A 17,742-nucleotide genomic window follows, 5' to 3' on the forward strand; every position below is an offset into this window, starting at 1 on the left:
TTCACCCTTTGGCAACACAGCATTCACCTACGTATTTCGGGATGATGATGTGGCCATGAATTATTGGAACAATGGTAGCAGCGGCATGGTATCATATGAATGGTGGACGACAAAGTGAGGTTTGGAACACGTGATGACGCACGTGGCTCTCGCGTATTGGCCCAAACTTAATTCTCCTTGACCTCACTTTCATTAGACACACCAGTGTACAGCTGCTCCATCCATGGTGCATGGTCCGTTGTACGACTGCTTGTATTGTTTTGTCGCGAGTACATACTCAGTCACTCCTTGATCATACACCATCGTTTCATTTGTCCAAAAACCCGCCGACTAGGCGCGAACACAACACAACGACGCGTCGAGACAGCATCAACGAAAGAGCAATGTCTCCATGAGACCCCCGCCTCCGCCGTCATCACCGCCGCCCGCCGACGATGATAGCGTAGAAGACGCGCCCTCGCCGCCCTCACAGTTGACCGACGCCCGTCTCGCCGAGCATCTTCTCAGTCCGGACCTTGCCCGCATACCACCTCCCCGAACGCCTGCAACACGAGACACTAGCTCAGACTACTACACTGCCGCTTGGGGCTCCCCGTACGAGCTTTCTCCGTCCTTGCGCTCCGCGCACACCGCACCATCTGAGCAGCCACCCAGCGAAGACTTGCTCGGGTCATCGCCCGGTCCAGACTTCGGCCTCGGCCATCTCATCCCAAGTCGATTGGGCGATCTCAACTCTTCTCCATCTCGCAGGGCCGCCGTACCCGAGAGAGAGACAGTAGCAGGCGCTGAGGAGGATTCGGACGTTACCCCAAGGTCCCGCACCAAGCGCTGGGTACAGCTGCCGCGCAGGGAGGAGGAGTCGGAGAAGGCACAGTGGTGGAGTGACGAGTCGCGTCAAACCTCGCCGGATCATCGTCCCAGACGCGGTCGCAGGCAGTCTTTCACGAACACTCAGAGCAAGGATTACGCACTTGGACACCCGACGCGCGAGAGCAATCGCACGCTAGACCAGCAGACGTTCTGGAAGAGCTTACGTGAGAAGAGGCCGCCAAACATGTCCAGCCTGTACTCTTCCAGGTGGGCAGCCACTCCTCCAGCAGAAGACGATTCTGCTCCCGTTCAGGAGAAGCCAGCACCAGGCTTGGCGTCGTCACGATGGGCCGACACGCCTCCATTGCCGGATACGGAGGAGGAGAAATATGTTGCGGGCATGAGTGCGTCTTCATGGGCTGATTCGCGTTCACCGCAAGATGCTGGAGAGGTCAGACAGCGTGGAAGCGGCGTGGATGACGGAGGCAAGGCAATTTATTCCGAAACTGAGCCAACCGAGGATGCGGACGGAGTACAGCCGGTGGGCAGTCTTTCACAAAGTGCGAGCGTAGTTGGGGCGGGCTTGAAGGAGCCACAGACGGACGTTGCGGCGTCCACGGATGAAGAAGCTGTTCTCGGAGCACAAGCCAGTCGGCCAGAGGATACGGCAGCCGCCCCTACTGTTGTTAGGAAGTCTACGCCTGGGGTCAGCGCTGAAGAAAAGACGAAAAGCGACCCATCTGCTGGACAAGCCGCGAGCATCGTATCTAGCCCGATGAAACCACGCTCGAAAAAGAAGGTCAACTGGAAAGGCAAGATGTGCACAATACTCATACCAAACCTGGACTACGCCGCATTCGGGAGCCATCCTATGAGCGTGGAAGAAGCGAAGGCGCGATTCAGGAATCTGGAGGACCAAGGATACGACCTACGAGGCTACGACAGCGGTTCAGACTTTGATGCGAGCGATGCTCCAGTCCACGTCAAGCCCATTTTCCCAGACGAGACAGAGATTCGTGTCAATGCTCGTTCGGAAGGAGCCAAGGTGCAATTGCCAGATCTCAACAGATGGAAGGCGTACATGGATCACCTCAGAGAGCAGAAACTGGCTGCGCTTGGTGTGAGTCTAGGCGGTGACGAACCAACCTCAGCTGGTGCGCCAGACATGTCAAGGCAGTCTTCGGCTCAGTATCCGCCACTTCCGTTCTCGCCACCCATTCCATCCGGCTCTGTGAACAGCATGGGCAGGCCCGGGATGGTTCGTGGACATTCGCACACCATGTCCGTGGCCTCGCCCATCTCACCAATGAACGGTCCAAAGGGTCACCACATGCGCACACAATCGACATTCGCAGGTCCGTTCGGCTTCCAATACCAGCCAGACCTGAGTGGCCTACGCACGTTCTCTCCGTCGAATCAGCAGCCAGGTCAGCAGCCAACACTAGCTGGGTTGCGCTCATTCTCGCCTCAATCGCAGCAGCTCGGTCAACAGAACGGCTTCCCAGGTCTGCAGTCTTTCTCTCCTCAAGACCAGTACGCTATTCCGGGTTTCAACAGGGTGGGCTCGCCTGCCCAACTCGGCGCTTTGCGGAACGCTATGAGTGGCGTACATGGGCCTGGCTCGCCATTTAGCCAGCAACTACCAGCACCGTCTCCTCAAAGCTACAGTCGGAGCAATGGCCAACCTGTGCCCGGTTCATTCTTCCCACAGATGCATAACTCGCAGCTCACTCCTGCGCTGCCGGAATTGCCAGAAGAGGACAGCGAGGAGGAATTACGTGAACTGGAGCAACGTCAAGCTGAGGAGTCAGACTCGCAGAAGCCTGCTTACGTACCTCCACACAAGCGAGCGCAATTGAACGCGGATATCGCCGTCCCGACACCGAGAAGCCATCGCCACAATATTAGTGAGGGCTTGGAACGAGATGTTCAGGACACCGAGAACCGCCAGCAGGCATCCTGGCAGCAGAATGGAGCAAGCGACGAACCGCCTACTGTAGAGGAGCGCATGTCCAGAGCCATGTCTGTTCTCAATGCCGTCAAATCGCCATCCGATGAGAAGGACCCGCTGTCTCAAGGCATCCCCGTGCAGGAGTCTCCCAACAATCACAAGCGGGACGGGTCAAGAGCGAAAGGTCCGGCACCCACGTCTTCCACTTTCAAGTTCAATCCTGGCGCTACTTTCGAGCCAGGGTCATCGTCCTTTACGTTCGGTGCTCCTGCCCCAAAACCTGCTGCCCTTCCTGCCTCCGGCCACAATCGTAACCAGTCCTCGAGCAATTTCAATGTCGCAGCTCCCGAGTTCAAGCCTTCTGGCACGGCGTCTATGCCAAAGTCCGACTTCAACTTCTCGAGCGGCGGCCCGGTCTTCAAGCCCGGTGCACCTACATTTGAGCCCGTCAAGAAAGCGCCAGAAGATAATGAGGCGCTTCCTTCTATCTTTGGCAAAGTCGACATTCCTGCGGAGATCGTCAAGCCAGCTCGAAGATCAAAGGCGGTTGCCATTGTTCGACCAGATGAAGCTGCTCGCCAATCGGGCTCGGGAACAGACCTCGAGGATGAGGACGGCCGCATTGTGCAAAGCGACGACCGTCTCAAGCGGCAACGCAAGGTTGGTGGTGATGATGACGAGGTCCCCAGGTTTGCTGAGGTTACGCCAATGCCCGCTCCGTCTGATTTTATTGTCAAGTCACAGTCCGCGGAGCCAGAGACCCAGCGTACGCCTCCCGTCGCCGATGACAAGGGGAATGAGACCACACCAGCTCCACAGCCAGCAGCTTACAGAATCGCGGATGTTGTTGATGTCTTCACACCGCCAGACTCGTCTAAGTCTGTCGAGCCCGACTTTCCAAGCGCGGCTCACGGTCACAAGCATTCGACTTCGTTGTCCGCGCTGGCGAAACCATTCGAGCCCTTCGGGTCTGCTGGTGCCGAGAAACTGGCTGCCCACGAGCCTAGGGAAAGCATTGCTTCCATCAGCGAGTTGGAAGAGGGCGAGATCAGAGAAGATGCTGAGCCCCAGAGCTCGCATTCTGAAGCCGACCAGGAAGAACGCTCAATTTCTCCACTGCCTGAGAGCCCTATCTATGACCAGCCTGCTAGCGCGCGCCTTGATACCGTTGCAGATACTGAGCCTTCTTTTGCTGAGATTGACGCGGTCATGCGGCGTCTCAACGAGGTGGACGAGTCTCGTGATGTACCAGAATTGCACAACGTCCCTGCGACCTCTAGCCCAGCCGAACGATCCATTCCAGACGCCCCATACCTACCGGCGTGGCAACGAAGCGATGCGCCAAGTCCAAGCCCGAAACGCCGACAACTCCCGTTCAACGTTCAAGACTCCTCGTTCACCATTCACAACCGTACGGACAGTGCTGAGATACCTATCAACGGTTGGGCAGACCTCAGGCGGTTGAACAAGGATGATGACGTACCCAACAGTGACTGGTCAGGCGTCTTCTCCGCGCAGGATGAGGAGAAGCTGCACGACCGTGGCCAGTTCTTCGACTCGCACATTGACCGTCTCATCGGCAGTGCCGTGGACAGACGCCTGCAACCGCTGGAAGAGAGCCTTCAGGCAATCTTGCAGAACGTGAGCAAGCGGCCTATCTCCCGTGACCTCGTCACCAAGCGGAGCTCGTCTGCCATCGAGAGTGACGCCGACGATGAGGACGAGTCTGATCAACAGCGCCAGCGGCCAATCTCTCGTGGCAGGGACAAGCGCATCGATCAGATCAAGGCCGCTGTTGTCGAGGCTATGCGTGAGCAGAGTCCCGTAGGACATTTGCGGGCAGGGCAGGACATTCAAGAACTTCATGCTGTGTTGGCGGACATGAAGATGTCCTTTGCACGCGCTGCTTCGGCTGGTCTTGAGCTGGACGACATTCGTGCGGTTGTGGAAGAGGCTCTGGGCAAGCAAAGCCAAGCTTTGGTGCCTGCGAACGACGACGGGAAAGAGAGCGGCCACAAACGTGAAGTGTCCGAACTTGAAGGTCGTTTGAACGAGACACTGGCGGGTGCGCTTGAAGAAGCCAACCGGCGGCGCGCTGTCGAAGAGAGGGAAGTCGAGACCAAGCGGATGTTGCGCTCGGCGGAGGAAGAGCTACAGCTGTTGCGAGAGTCTGCTCAGGACAACGACTCCAGGTTACATGCCGCTGAACGAGAACGCGAGGAATTGCTTCGACGAGTCCATGAGGCTGAAGATGCGCAGCGCGATGCAGAAGAGAGAGTCACAGATCTTGAGGCAGAGCACGAAGCTGCTCAGGGTACGTTGGAGGAGTACAGGATGTCGAGCAGCAGGTGGCGGCAGGATATCGACGAAGCCACTCGTGACCGGGAGGACCTAGAGACTACCATTGCCACTCTTGAGCGCGAGCTAGAGGAAAGCCAGGAGATGAGTGGCAACATGCGCAGGCGTTTGGAGAAGCTTCATTCCGACATGGCCAATGCTGCTGGCCAACTGGCAAGCGAGAAGGCCACTCGACAAGCCAAAGAGGACGAATACCGCATTCGGTGCGAGCAGTTGGAAGCACAGCAGTCGTTGCATGTCAAGGACCACGCTGGTGTGGAGGAAGAGCTCAACGTTCTCCGAGCCTCTGCGTCCGAAGCAGCCGAAGCGAAAGTGGCCCTGGAGCAAATGAGGGTGTCAAACGGCACCTTGGAGGACACAGTTCGCAAGCTTCAGCTGGACCTAGAAGAGCAACGGTCTCTGACGACACGCTTCGAGCGTGAGTTCAATGATGCGAGGGAGGCTGGCCGCTCAGAAGTCGAACGGACGCGCTTGTCGATGGAGACGGACATTGAGACCGCTAACCACCAGGTCAATGTTGTGCGTGCCGAGTTTGAAGGCGAACTGGCCAAGGTCCGGGCTGAGCTCGAGAGTACCAAGATGGAAGCAGAGGATACCAAAGCCCGTCATGCACGCATGCTTGAAGAGGAAGAGTCGGCTAAGCGTGAGGCTCTCCGCAAGGTCAACCATGCGAACAGCGTGGCATTGGATGAGACCCGCCAGAAATACGAGGCAGCGATCCACGACCTGAAGTCTGCTCATACGCGCGCCATCGACAACGCCGTAGAAGACAAGCAGCGTTCCGAGTACTTTTTGAACGAGCGCCTGTCGCTTTCGGACGCTAAGCTTCAGCACTTCCAGGACCGGGTGCTGCACCTCGAAGAAAGGCTGCAAGTTGCCAAGTCTGCTGCTCAGGCCGCTGTGATGAGTGCACATTCTAAGCCGATGCCCACTACTTCCACGAGCTCGATACCTGAGAAGATCTCACCACAAGCATTGCGGGAATCGATACTGGTCCTGCAGGATCAGCTACAGGAGCGCGAATCCACTATTGAAAAACTCAGGAACCAAGTCGATGAGCAAGGTCCGGCTGAATTGAAGAAGCGCGACGATGAGATCGCTTGGCTTCGAGAGCTACTCACCGTACGCAGTGAGGAGTTGACAGACCTTGTCAACACACTTGCTCAGCCGACCTTTGATCGTACTGCTGTTCGTGATACAGCCATCCGCATCCGCGCCAATCTGCAGATGGAGCAGCAGGAGAAGGACCGCATCGCACAGAATTCGTCTCTTCCAGGCCAGGCCATCGCAAGTCTATCGAACTTCGCCACCCCAAAACTGGGTGCCGCCTTCAGCAAATGGCGAAGCACGATGGAGAGTTCTGCTCTTCGCAATGCACCCAAGGCCAACCAACGACCACGGTCTTCGACGCCATCAAGGCCTCCTGCCGCATCCACGAAGATGCCGCCGGAATTTTCAGCCGGTCTGATGACGCCGCCCGCCAGCAATCTGAGGAGCACTCCGAGCCCGGAAGTCACCAGGTCAATGCCGCCACCTCGCTTGCATTCGAGTGCTGGAGAACAGCCGCAGGAGACCAAGGACACGAAGCGGCCGAGCTTGTCGCACAGCAGGGAGCCATCGGGGATGTCCGACGGTCCGACTACACCACTGTTCCGATCGCAGAGCTACGACAAGGATGCAGAGGACCACAGCGTCAATATGCAGAGCTTTGAAGATGAAGACCTTGATGTCGCCGACAACCGCCCACCGGCTTTCCGCAGTCTTGAGGCTGAGCTGGACAGCGCGGATGAAGAAGGCGCCATGGCTTGAAGACTTCGATATACATATGAGTACAGTTTCTTTTGTTGATATGGGAGAAAGCGTTGCTGGACGACACTCGCTTTGATGCATTTCCGGCGCAAAGATACCCACCCGCGACACATTTGCTATATACCCCGAGACTGCAGATATTTGTTGAATGCTTCCGCTGAGATGGTGTAGAGTAATTACATATAATACAGACTGATCCTCACACACCTGAAGCTACTCGCTCAGCAATTGTGCAAAAGTCCCGTCTTTCATCTCCCGCGGCCATCGAAGCCACGAATGCATCTCAGCTGGCAGGCACTTTGAAATGCCTTCTAAGCAAGCATCGGCCCAGCCATCGGTGTACCACGCCCTGGCTGCAGTCGTCGCTGGGGCAAAATGAGCTAGTATCACAAGCGCGACCGGATCTCGTGCTTGTATGAGGTGGATGTAGTCGATGGGCACTCTGACCGGCCAGCTCCACACATGACCAGTCTGCAAAGTGCCTGTAGTTATGAGGAAGTGCCGCATTATATGATGGATTTCCCGTAGACACTCGAGAGCATCGCAGAGAGGCGTGTAGGTCGGGTCGTCTTGCTTTTCGTCGGACAGCCACAACTGGAGGTGAATGAATCGATCGTTGATGGCTTTGGGTAGGACTACAGCCGCTCTCTCGAGCTCCGATAGTTCCATCCTCTGGAAGATCTGCTCGAGAGGGCCGTTGGTGACTGCCTCGCGGGCTACGCCGATGACTTCGCGGACTCCTCTGAGGTGGCGAGTCAGCTCTATCATAATAGCTTCTCGCAGCGCAGAAGCACTTTCAAGCCCACGTACCGACTCAGCAAGAAAGACTGGGTGACGTTGTCCCTGGGAGAGGCAGTCAGCGGAGTCGGACCAAACCCCTCGCCAGAGGGGAGACTCACATATCCAGTTGTCTCGGGTGTGGCATCATGGCGGTAATTACACGTGACCTGGTATCCAGGAGTCAGCATGTATCCCGCCCTTGGCAAGCACTCATAGCTTACTTACCGTGCCTTGGCAGAGAGCGATATGATCGTTGCACAGGCGAACAGAGCGTTACCCTTCTCCGGAGTAATTTGCTCGGACAACGTACTACGGAACCCTTTGAGCGCAGCCGACTGGTGTCGGTCGCAGAGAAGCAGATATTTGGACGCTTGGCCCAAGCGAAGCAGTGCCAGGTTGAGGGCAGAGAGTGCTAAGAGGCTGTGCAAGAGGAAGTCGAATCTCATGCTCTCCGCCGGGATGAAGCTTTCGAAGAGCTGTTGAACCTCGTCTCGCACCCCTAACGGATTCTTGGAGACGTGGCTCATATAGTGATACATGAGCTCCATGTCCTGCATCCAGTCCTGGGAAGTCGTCGCTGCTCCCGAGATCGACGCTGGATCAGGTGAAGCTTTGGGTGCTGCTAGACTGCATGCTTCTTCTCGCCTTAAGCAATTGCCGCAGGGTGCCTCCTCGTTGCACTGGTAGGCTTGAATCAGCCATGGATCTTGGAGAAGCTTTTTGAGTTGCCTACCTTGACCTTCCTCTGCTTGCACTGGTCACAGCCGGTATGGCTCTTCTTGACACCGCGCCGAGGCATCGTTCTCCGAGAAGGCGACCGTTACCTGGCTGGAACGCCGGGCACTACACCAGCATGAGATTCATTCGATTCGCGGAGAAAGGGTCCGTGTAGCAGTGGAATGCGAGAGCTGCGAGACTGCCACTGCCACTTGTTTTGGCAAGGAGCCCGGTAAATGAAGGAAGAGAGATCCAGATCGAGGCGCATTTGGGTCCAGTGGTAGCAAAAGGTGGATCAGCAATGGCTCCAGCCAATGAGAGAGCCTCGCATAAACCGAGCAAGGCGACTAAGTTCGAGATGCGTTGCGATGTATTGCGAGGGCCTTCAACCCTTCTCAGAGCGTATAAGGCACTGGTCGTGCCACCATCGCCATGCTTGTTTCAAAACAACACAACTCGTCTTCAGTCCAGTCGAACCGCCTTGACCATCGGACGACGTTCTTCCTTCGACCCAATCAACAAACACTTTCGTCTCCAATTTGATCGACCAACAACCGCGGCGGCGAACTTCAAGATGCTGTTCCCTCGCGCTGCCAACGACGATGGAGATGGATTGGACTTCGTCTTCTACTACTATCACCCTTCAATGGCGGCTGCCGTCATCTTCATCATCCTCTTCGGAGCCACCACAGCAACGCATTTCTGGCAGCTATTGCGTTCGCGGACCTGGTTCATGATTCCATTCCTCATCGGTGGCATCTGTAAGTCGAGTTGCTTTGAAGCAATCACCACTATTCTGACCGCAAGCTAGTCGAAACCGTCGGATACGTCGGACGTGCACTCTCTGCAGGAGAGAATCCCGGCCCCTACACGAAGATCCCGTACATCATCCAGTCGGTCTTGCTCCTCCTCGCCCCAGCTCTGTTCGCCGCTTCCGTGTACATGCACCTGGGCCGAGTTGTGATGATGTCGGAGGGAGACCACGCACTTTTCATCCGCCGGACATGGATGACTAAGATCTTCGTGGGCGGCGATGTGCTTTCGTTCCTGATGCAATGCTCCGGAGCCGGCTTCCTCGTCAGTGATGACAGCGACCAGATCTCCATGGGGAAGAATCTAGTGTTGGGCGGCCTGGGACTTCAGCTGCTATTCTTCGGCTTCTTCGTGGTCACGGCAGCGATCTTCCAGGCGAGGCTTGCTCGTGCCCCGAACACTGCGAGCAAGAATGTGCCGTGGCGGAAGCACTTGATGAGTCTGTATGCGGTCAGCATCCTCATCTTGATTCGGTCGATCGTGCGCATCGTCGAGTATCAGCAGGGGTACGACGGCTACACCATGACGCACGAGGTCTTCATTTACCTCTTCGACGCGCTGTTAATGTTCGCCGCCATGGCCATCATGAACTGGATCCACCCGAGCGAGGTGAAGAAGATAATCAGAGGGTCCAGGCGGGGAGTGACAGGAACTGAGGCTGGAGAGAGCGTCGGAATGGATGCTAGGGCTGGGATGTGGAAGTGAAGGGAGCCGGAGTGAAGAGGATCTGTGACACGACTTACTGCATCGAAAGCAGGATGCGAGAGAGACCGTCGAATCGCTGGAAGACGAATGAGATGTGAGCCATACAGGGAAAGGGGCAGACACAAGCTTGGGGGAGGGTGCTCCTGTCAGCTGCATCCCAGGAACGCGACAACTCAAAGCACCTACTGTGATGCAATATCAAATGTCAATACACCTCAATCAAAAGCTGAGCGGACTTCGGAAGTAGCATACCCGTCTCTCCAAATTGTATACAAGAACGAAACCATCCCCATCCAGCGTGTACGAACACACAGTCTACTACAAGTTGATCGACAGAGCGACGCTGTTCGTAAAAGAAACCATGCCGTAGAAAGGCTCCATTCCGGCATTGCCAACGTTGACATATGTGCTCTGGGTGTAGAGACCCTGCTTGGACAGCGCAACCAACCAGTCCTTGATGTCTCCTTTGAAGTGGCCGTGGAACTGCTGGTTCTCCCTCACGAGGAGAGAGCTGACCATGATGCCGGTGTCCTCGTTGAGGCCGCGGTAGAGGTCCCAGGTCCTGCCGTAGAGGTTGTTGATGGTGGCGATTGGACCATCCACCTATGCGTGACGTTAGCAAATGCTTGTCGGCGGAAGGTATCACGGAAGGAAATACCCAGCCGATCGGCAACTGGCCGCCTTCGTAGCGGAGCCAGAGCATGTGCTCCTGGGCGTGGCTGCTGGTGCTGTCGCCCTTGGTGTCGGACGTCATGAAGTCGAAGACCACGTTGCCTAGCATCACCGATCAGCGCGATGCCTCTTCACGACGGGAAACCCCGCATACCCTTGTACTTGGAGTCTGGCGTCGCCTTCTTCCTGATCCAGTGGTAGTCTGCTGGAATGGACTTGATGTCGGAGATCCTGTTCTCCAAGTTCTGCGTCAAACCGACGAAGCTGTAGCCCTTGACCGTGTCCGGATTGTCGGCCGGCTCCATGTCCCAGTCGCTGGTCCATTTGCATTTCTGGACACCGTCCACGGTCTTCACCCCGTTAAAGCCCGTGCAAATGCTGCCGTGGATTTGCTGGTAGTTGTAATTCATGCTGAAGACGATCCAGGGCGTGCCGGGGATCAGCAGGGACTCGTTGGGCGCTCCGCACATGTCCTTGGGTGCAGGATAGGACTGGCGACGCTCGACCTGCGAGACGGGGATGGCGCTCACTGTGGCCGCCAGGGCTAAGAGCGCTGTTGCAGCGAAGGAATACATTTTGCAAGTATTTGAAAGAGTGACTGAAGTGAATGACAGAAAGGTATAGAGACCAGAGCAATGTTCTTACCGTGGAATGGCGGGAGAGTCTGATATATGTATTGATGAGACGTTGTCAAGGCCGCAGTCTCGAACACCCAGTCCTTCATCTCCAGAAATTCTCCGTGGGTCTGCGCGATGAGCATCTTGATCAATGTGAAACGCGATCCTTTCTATCTTCGAAACGGGAACCTTACGGCGATCTTCTGGCAATATGCCTGAGGCATGACGAAATTTTGTATGACTTCATCTCTCGACGCGATTTCTCCCGACGCGACAGTGTGAAGAGAGTGGGGTGACCAGTTTGATATATGACAAGCTCGCAATGAAGTATCCGACATCATCTTAACAAGCATGAGCCGGTGAAGCTTCTGCAATGTCCGATGGAGTCCAGAAGCGCCAGTCGTCTGCTGGTGAGTCCTCCTCAAACTTGACCATGACCTTCATTCCTGACGCAGATGTACAGCCTTCCACTTTGCCGCTGGCCTGGGTTCCGGTGTCATCAGCGCAGCCCTTCTACAACCCGCCGACCTCCTGAAGACCCGAGTCCAGCAGTCCAGCGCCTCGACCTTGACCCAAGCGCTTCGAGATGTCCTACGAGCACCAAACCCAGTCCGCCAGCTGTGGCGTGGAACGACGCCATCAGTCATCCGGACTGGCTTCGGATCAGCCTTGTACTTTGGCATGCTCAATCAGATGAGGCAGTTCGCGACAAAGCTGCCTGCGATACCCGTAGTAGCTGGGGAGGAAGTCAAGTCGAAGAATGGCTCTTCATCAGCGCTACCAAAGCTCGGAAATGTTGCAAACTTGACGACAGGGGCGCTGGCAAGAGTCGCTGCAGGGTTGATCGTGAACCCAGTGACCGTACTGAAGGTCCGCTATGAGTCGTCACACTACAACTATACTTCGCTCGCCGGCGCGGCGAGAGGCATAATGGCACAGGAGGGAGCGAGAGGCTTCTTTGCCGGCTTTGGCGTGACAGCAGTCCGCGATGCTCCGTATGCTGGTCTCTATGTCCTCATATACGAGCAAGGCAAGGCACAGCTGGGGAAGCTCTCGTCTGGGTCAGACATGAGCACGATGTCGGGCTCGGCTGGTATCAACTTTGTGTCTGGTGTGCTAGCAGCTGTGTCGGCCACGACGATGACGAACCCCTTTGACGCCATCAAGACGCGGATTCAAATCGCGCCGGAGAAGTACAGGAATATGGTCCAGGCGGCGAAGATCATGCTGCATGATGAGGGCTTCCGAAGCATGTTCAACGGGTTGAGCCTGCGGATCGGCCGAAAGGCTATCAGCAGCGCATTGACGTGGACAGTGTACGAAGAGGTCATCAGGCGGGCGGAACAGAGGCTAGTATAACTTCTTGCTCATTCTACTCAACCATTCATAACGACAAGTGGCCTACCTGGCTTCCTCGCGAGTCGATACCATTTCAAATCAACCCAAGCCTTCGTACAACCCAGCTGAAACCCCCCACCAAAGCCGTACAGCCAGAGAATATTATCAGCGTGCCGTACTCACTCCCGTAGGCGAATCGATCATCATCATGCAATGCGGTGCCACCTGCGATCAGCGCTTCGCTGAGTGGACCAGAGACGGTCGCGCCTAGCCCACGTCCAGCTGCCAGGAAGCCAAAGATCACGTTTGCATCGGCGGTCATACTCCCTCTCCTGATATCCTTAATCATGCCAGTCCAGGCCGTAGAGTAGGCGCCTGCACTTGCACCATATAGCAAGGCGAAGATGGAGAGGACTGCGAAGGAATTCGAGAAACCCCAGACTAGTAAGATCGAGGTTGTGGCAGCGATGCTGATTCCCACCAGGACTTTGGTGATTTCCATCCGGTCTACAAGAGCGCCGACTAAGATACAACCAAGCATCGCTGCGAGGTTGACCAGTACCAATGTCAGTGAGCCCAAGCGACTGCTGAGGCCGAGCGACTGCGCATAGGTGGGCAGATAGTTCGATGGCAGGAAGTAGCCGGTGCCTTGAACGACGTTGAACGTTTGCAGTACCCAGAACAGTGGAGAGCGGAGGAACGACACATCGATCCGACGCTGGGCCGATGCTGCTGGTATGGGCAGCCGCGGTTTGACAAAAGCCAGCAGAGGAGCCATCAACACCACCATGGCCACTGCCACTGCTCGTAGCGTTGTCCTGAAGCCGTATCGGGCGAGCAGTTCCTGCAATACTAAAGGCATTACGACACCACCAGCTCCATCGCCAGCCCTTCAAATAATCAGCATAAACTTGCATGGAATCGAATGCTTCAAGCCTACCACATAATCCCAATAGCCAACCCCTTCCGCCTTAAAAACCACTCATCAAGATACGTCACGGTCGGCGCAAACAGAAGATTCCCACCGATGGCGAACAGCACGCCCTGAGTCGCGATCAGCTGCCCAACCGTCTGCGCGAACGACGCTCCCACCAAAGATCCAGCGACAATCGGCAGGCTCGCCCAAGTACTAATCCGCTTCAGACGCGGCCATCTCTGCAAGGCGGAGAAGTAGATCGGCATAAGCAGGTACATGAGTCCTGTCGCGACGGTGCCGATGGTCGCAATGCCGGCGCGTTGAGAGGCGAACGGCTCATGGCTAGTGTAGTATTCTTGCAGGACGCCGAAGGAAAAGGCGAAGCCCCAGATGAGTACGTTGATGATGAAGCAGCCGGCGAGGAGGAGGTAGGCTTGGTGGCCTGTGTCTGTTGGTGGGAGGGTGGGTTGTGGTTGTTCCTCCTCGCGCTCATCGATCTCACGAGTGTCTTGGAGCTCCATTGTCTGTGCTGCCGTTAGAGCAGAATTTGATTGTCTGGTATCCAGATGCCCGGGGCGGTCAGCCATCGTGCCGTCTACACACCGGGCATTCGGGGTTTCGTCTGGTCACTCTGGTGTAACTATTTGGCCGACAATAGGTGGGTTCGTCGAAAGAGGGCCCAAGACGTCTGTACAGTCTCCCAGTCGACCCAAGGAAGTGCGTGAAGTTCGTGAACTTGTCGAACAGCTGATGGTTTCGGCCGTGTTTTGGCCGTGGTCGTAACAGTCATCTTGAAGGGTTTTGCTTCCATCCAATGAGATCCCGGCATCCTAAAGCAGCCATTCCTTCTTTGCCTGGTGGCTTGCGGCCGTGCAGCGATGGGGAACCGTCGGCTTCAATCTCAATCTCACTCGCAATCGCGGATTTCATCTTGTCATCCATCTCTTCAAGCCACCGGAGTACATTAGTAACGGCTCGTTAATTTACTTGCATACTGCGCACACTCGTTTATAACGTTCCGCGTTCATCATATAATACTCGCCGCATTCGTCACATCCCTTCCCCATCTACGGCCTTTTCTCCTGCAACCCACGACATACCGGCTACATCATCCCTCACGCTATAATGTCTGACACCAGGAACATCGTCGTCCTCGGTGCCTCCTTTGGTGGACTCAGCGCGGCCCACTACACAGTCCGACACATCCTGCCAAAGCTCAAAGGCTCGAGCGAGAAATACATCCTCCATCTCGTGGATCAGTCGACGCACTTCTGGTGGCACCATGGAGCCCCTCGGGCCATCGTCTCCGTCAAGGATATGAAGCACAGCCAGTACTTTGCGCCCATCATGGATGGTTTCTCGCAGTACTCGGAATTCAAGGATTCCATTGTTTTCCACCAAGGCACCATTACCAATGTCGACAACAGCGCGCGGATCGTTACTATGCAGAAGGCTGAGGGTGGCGAGGAGACTTTGAGTTACTATGCGCTCGTCATTGGCACCGGAATCAAGTCGCCAACGCCTCTCACTACCTACCATGGCGACCATACTGTCTCACAGAAAGCTCTCGATGCCATGAATGAGAAGCTCGCAACGGCCAAAGAGGTTGTTGTGGGCGGCGGAGGCCCGTTGGGCGTGGAGATTGCCGGAGAGCTGGGATCGTACCTCAGTGGCAAGGCGAAAGTCACACTAATCACCAGCAACGACAAGCTCTTCGACGTTCTGCGGAAGAGCCTTGCCGACAAGGCTCAGAAGCAGCTTGAGAAAGCTGGCGTGAAGGTGGTGTATGGGGTCAGAGTCCTGGGATCCGAAGAGGGCCCCGATGGCAAGGCGAACGTCAAGCTCGACAACGGCGAGACTATGTCAGTAGACGTCTACATCCCAGCCGTGGGCGTCACGCCGAACACGGGCTTCCTACCGGAGAGCCTCAAGACCTCCAAAGGCTACGTCAAAGCCAACGCCAAGACCATGCGCGTGGACGAAGCCGGCCCACATGTCTACGCCGTTGGCGACGTTGCCGGCGTCAACAAAGGTGGTGTCATGAACCTCTTCGACACCATACCCGTCTTCGGCGCTAATATGTCCCACGACTTGCTCGCGGAGGCCAAAGCAGGCACTGTGGCCGAGAGACAGTACAAAATGGGCAACCAAGAAACGCAGCTCGTGCCTGTGGGGAAGAAGACTGGCGTGGGTGCGTTCAATGGCTGGAGCATGCCTGCCTTTTTCGTTAGCCAGTTCAAAGGCAAAGACTATATGGTCGGCCAGATGCCGCCGATCACGCAGGGAACTAAGTGGTCGAAGGCTTGAGAGGATACAGTAGCTTTGTGCGGTGCATTGTTTGACGTGGCGCCTGGTTCAAGGAGGCAGCGTTGTTCTTGCTTTTGCGCGGTCTTTCGATACCCTTTGCATTAGTTTGCGAGCATTATTCGGATAGCGTTTGTCTTGTTCGATCCTTAGTTCTGGAACCCGCAGAAGGCTTCAGACACAGCAGCGAACGGAGATGCTCCCATGACAAGGTTGGGGGAAAGGTAGGTAATGATTCCAGATGTTCCTGATCGATCTTGCTGCCTCCACGACGCTCTCTTTGTCGTTTCTACTATTTAACTGGCAGCAGAACCATCCAAAATCTCCTCATCTTCGCCATATCGCAGACGCAGATATGCCAGGGCCTTCGTTCAAACAAGGCTGCAGTCTTTGCAACGCCCAGGCCACTGCCGTTCTCACTGGGTTGCCACCCACGTTCACTCACTGCGGTCGCCACAACAATGCTGAGATTGCCAGTTTCTATACCGCCGTGTCCACAGTCATTAGTAAGTATTAGAAAATCACCGAATCTCTGCAGCTGAACTGACATAATCTTCTCAAGAATCAATAGTGAACCAGAACATCGCAGCTGCTACTTCCACACAAACTGGATCGTCCGTTCCCGGAGCAGCATCTACAACAGCACCAGTGTCCTCCTCGAATGCAGAGCCACGCCAGCCGGATGTGCCGTCTAGATCGACAACTGAAGATGTTCTGAGCGACCAAGATGCTTCCCCAGCTCATCAGGCAGAAGAACATCTCCCTGGCCTCATGATGACAAGCTACGAGGTTGCTCGCACGATGGCTCATCTCGACGTGGCGCGGTTGAGTGTGCACTACGCGAACGACAGCATGCGAAGAATTTGCCTAGACATCTTCCCAGCAGACGAGATCTTGCCGCAGCTGCCTGGGCTGAGCGAGTCTCTCGCGAAGATGAGAGAGTGGATGATTGCATTGAGGAAGGCCAACCTAGGCGAGGAGGCTAGCACACCGGCCGGAGACGGTAAGAGACGCAAAGGAAAGGGGCGAGCAAGAGAGGCGACGGAAGGAACGGCGGGTGTGACGCTTGCGCAGTCACAGCAAGCTCTTGCGCAGGGAACGGAGCAAGGAGATGAAGAGGCGGAAGAGGAGGCTGAGACAGTGGTGGATGAGTATGAGGTTAGAGAAGAGTGAAGACGGAGCAGGCAACGAGAAGAAGGGCGCAGAAGATGGGAGCATTGTTGAGTAGCGTTTGTGGTTCTTCAGTCACGCAAGATTGAGCAAGCTTGCTCACACAGTGAAAGGTCAGAGGATCTTTGACGCCTGAATGAGAAGAAAGGCAAGTGGTTGCTCTAGAAGATGTTTATTCCTTTCTTCTACCACCTATATCACTAGGCCTTTCTCTCTCCCCAAACCCAGCCCAAAGACTACCATACCAGTGTTACCTACCTCGAACCACCCTCTCGACGCCGAAACAGCCATGTCCTCCGCCGTGGATGCCTGTCTCATATGCCATCTGGCGCCCTACGCAGCAGCATCCCAACAATGGCCCTCACTCGCTTTCTGTGACCGACACAGTTGGGATGACATGATCGACGCGATCTTCTTGTTCATCTCTACACTTCGTGAGTACTAGTACCGAGGAAGTGAGAGTTGTTTGACTAATGTGCGTCTCATCAGAGGCCATCACCGGGAAAGACCTCCTGGATCCCGCTTTGGATATGATGCTTCGGGCTACGTCTTCGGGATCGTCATCATCGACCATTTCAGCAGTGCCCAAACCACCACCGGCGCCAAACCTGAAGGTGCCGCCGCCGCCACAGCAGGACGGTGGACCAAAGGCAGAAGCTTCCAGCAGTGGCAAGGCTGCAGAAGGGAACGCAGCAAAGATAAAGCTTACGCAAATCTGGCACCAAAAAAGCACGGGACAGTATTCCCGACGCACGCCGTATGTCATATCGACGTAAACCTCT

General features: G+C 55.7%; 9 protein-coding genes across 9 annotated transcripts; 6 read left to right on the top strand and 3 right to left on the bottom strand.

The window, feature by feature from the left end:
* Nucleotides 1-391: 391 nt before the first annotated feature.
* On the top strand, nt 392-6,928 carry LTR77_006665 (uncharacterized protein; the record flags this gene model as incomplete). The annotated part of the gene is made up of 1 exon (XM_064803906.1): nt 392-6,928. One exon carries the CDS (start codon nt 392-394, stop codon nt 6,926-6,928), a length of 6,537 nt encoding a protein of 2,178 aa, XP_064657707.1.
* Nucleotides 6,929-7,141: 213 nt separating this feature from the next.
* Nucleotides 7,142-8,507, bottom strand: LTR77_006666 (uncharacterized protein; the record flags this gene model as incomplete). Its single annotated transcript, XM_064803907.1, has 5 exons — nt 7,142-7,670; nt 7,739-7,771; nt 7,828-7,875; nt 7,934-8,388; nt 8,442-8,507. 5 exons carry the CDS (start codon nt 8,505-8,507, stop codon nt 7,142-7,144), a joined length of 1,131 nt encoding a protein of 376 aa, XP_064657708.1.
* Nucleotides 8,508-8,999: 492 nt separating this feature from the next.
* LTR77_006667 (uncharacterized protein) lies at nt 9,000-9,943 on the top strand (the record flags this gene model as incomplete). The annotated part of the gene is made up of 2 exons (XM_064803908.1): nt 9,000-9,186; nt 9,237-9,943. The coding sequence occupies 2 exons, from the start codon at nt 9,000-9,002 to the stop codon at nt 9,941-9,943; spliced, it is 894 nt and encodes a 297-aa protein (XP_064657709.1).
* A 318-nt stretch (nt 9,944-10,261) lies between these two features.
* Nucleotides 10,262-11,190, bottom strand: LTR77_006668 (uncharacterized protein; the record flags this gene model as incomplete). The annotated part of the gene is made up of 3 exons (XM_064803909.1): nt 10,262-10,546; nt 10,602-10,717; nt 10,770-11,190. The coding sequence occupies 3 exons, from the start codon at nt 11,188-11,190 to the stop codon at nt 10,262-10,264; spliced, it is 822 nt and encodes a 273-aa protein (XP_064657710.1).
* Nucleotides 11,191-11,605: 415 nt separating this feature from the next.
* Nucleotides 11,606-12,591, top strand: LTR77_006669 (uncharacterized protein; the record flags this gene model as incomplete). The annotated part of the gene is made up of 2 exons (XM_064803910.1): nt 11,606-11,642; nt 11,696-12,591. 2 exons carry the CDS (start codon nt 11,606-11,608, stop codon nt 12,589-12,591), a joined length of 933 nt encoding a protein of 310 aa, XP_064657711.1.
* Nucleotides 12,592-12,664: 73 nt separating this feature from the next.
* On the bottom strand, nt 12,665-14,007 carry LTR77_006670 (uncharacterized protein; the record flags this gene model as incomplete). The annotated part of the gene is made up of 2 exons (XM_064803911.1): nt 12,665-13,460; nt 13,511-14,007. 2 exons carry the CDS (start codon nt 14,005-14,007, stop codon nt 12,665-12,667), a joined length of 1,293 nt encoding a protein of 430 aa, XP_064657712.1.
* A 604-nt stretch (nt 14,008-14,611) lies between these two features.
* LTR77_006671 (uncharacterized protein) lies at nt 14,612-15,793 on the top strand (the record flags this gene model as incomplete). Its single annotated transcript, XM_064803912.1, has 1 exon — nt 14,612-15,793. The coding sequence occupies one exon, from the start codon at nt 14,612-14,614 to the stop codon at nt 15,791-15,793; it is 1,182 nt and encodes a 393-aa protein (XP_064657713.1).
* Nucleotides 15,794-16,145: 352 nt separating this feature from the next.
* Nucleotides 16,146-16,963, top strand: LTR77_006672 (uncharacterized protein; the record flags this gene model as incomplete). Its single annotated transcript, XM_064803913.1, has 2 exons — nt 16,146-16,296; nt 16,362-16,963. 2 exons carry the CDS (start codon nt 16,146-16,148, stop codon nt 16,961-16,963), a joined length of 753 nt encoding a protein of 250 aa, XP_064657714.1.
* Nucleotides 16,964-17,249: 286 nt separating this feature from the next.
* Nucleotides 17,250-17,736, top strand: LTR77_006673 (uncharacterized protein; the record flags this gene model as incomplete). Its single annotated transcript, XM_064803914.1, has 2 exons — nt 17,250-17,394; nt 17,450-17,736. 2 exons carry the CDS (start codon nt 17,250-17,252, stop codon nt 17,734-17,736), a joined length of 432 nt encoding a protein of 143 aa, XP_064657715.1.
* Between the last annotated feature and the right edge of the window lie 6 nt (nt 17,737-17,742).

The sequence above is a fragment of the Saxophila tyrrhenica genome (genome assembly GCF_035928015.1).
Source record: "Saxophila tyrrhenica strain CCFEE 5935 chromosome Unknown scaffold_10, whole genome shotgun sequence".
Classification (NCBI taxonomy): Eukaryota; Fungi; Ascomycota; class Dothideomycetes; order Mycosphaerellales; family Extremaceae; genus Saxophila; species Saxophila tyrrhenica.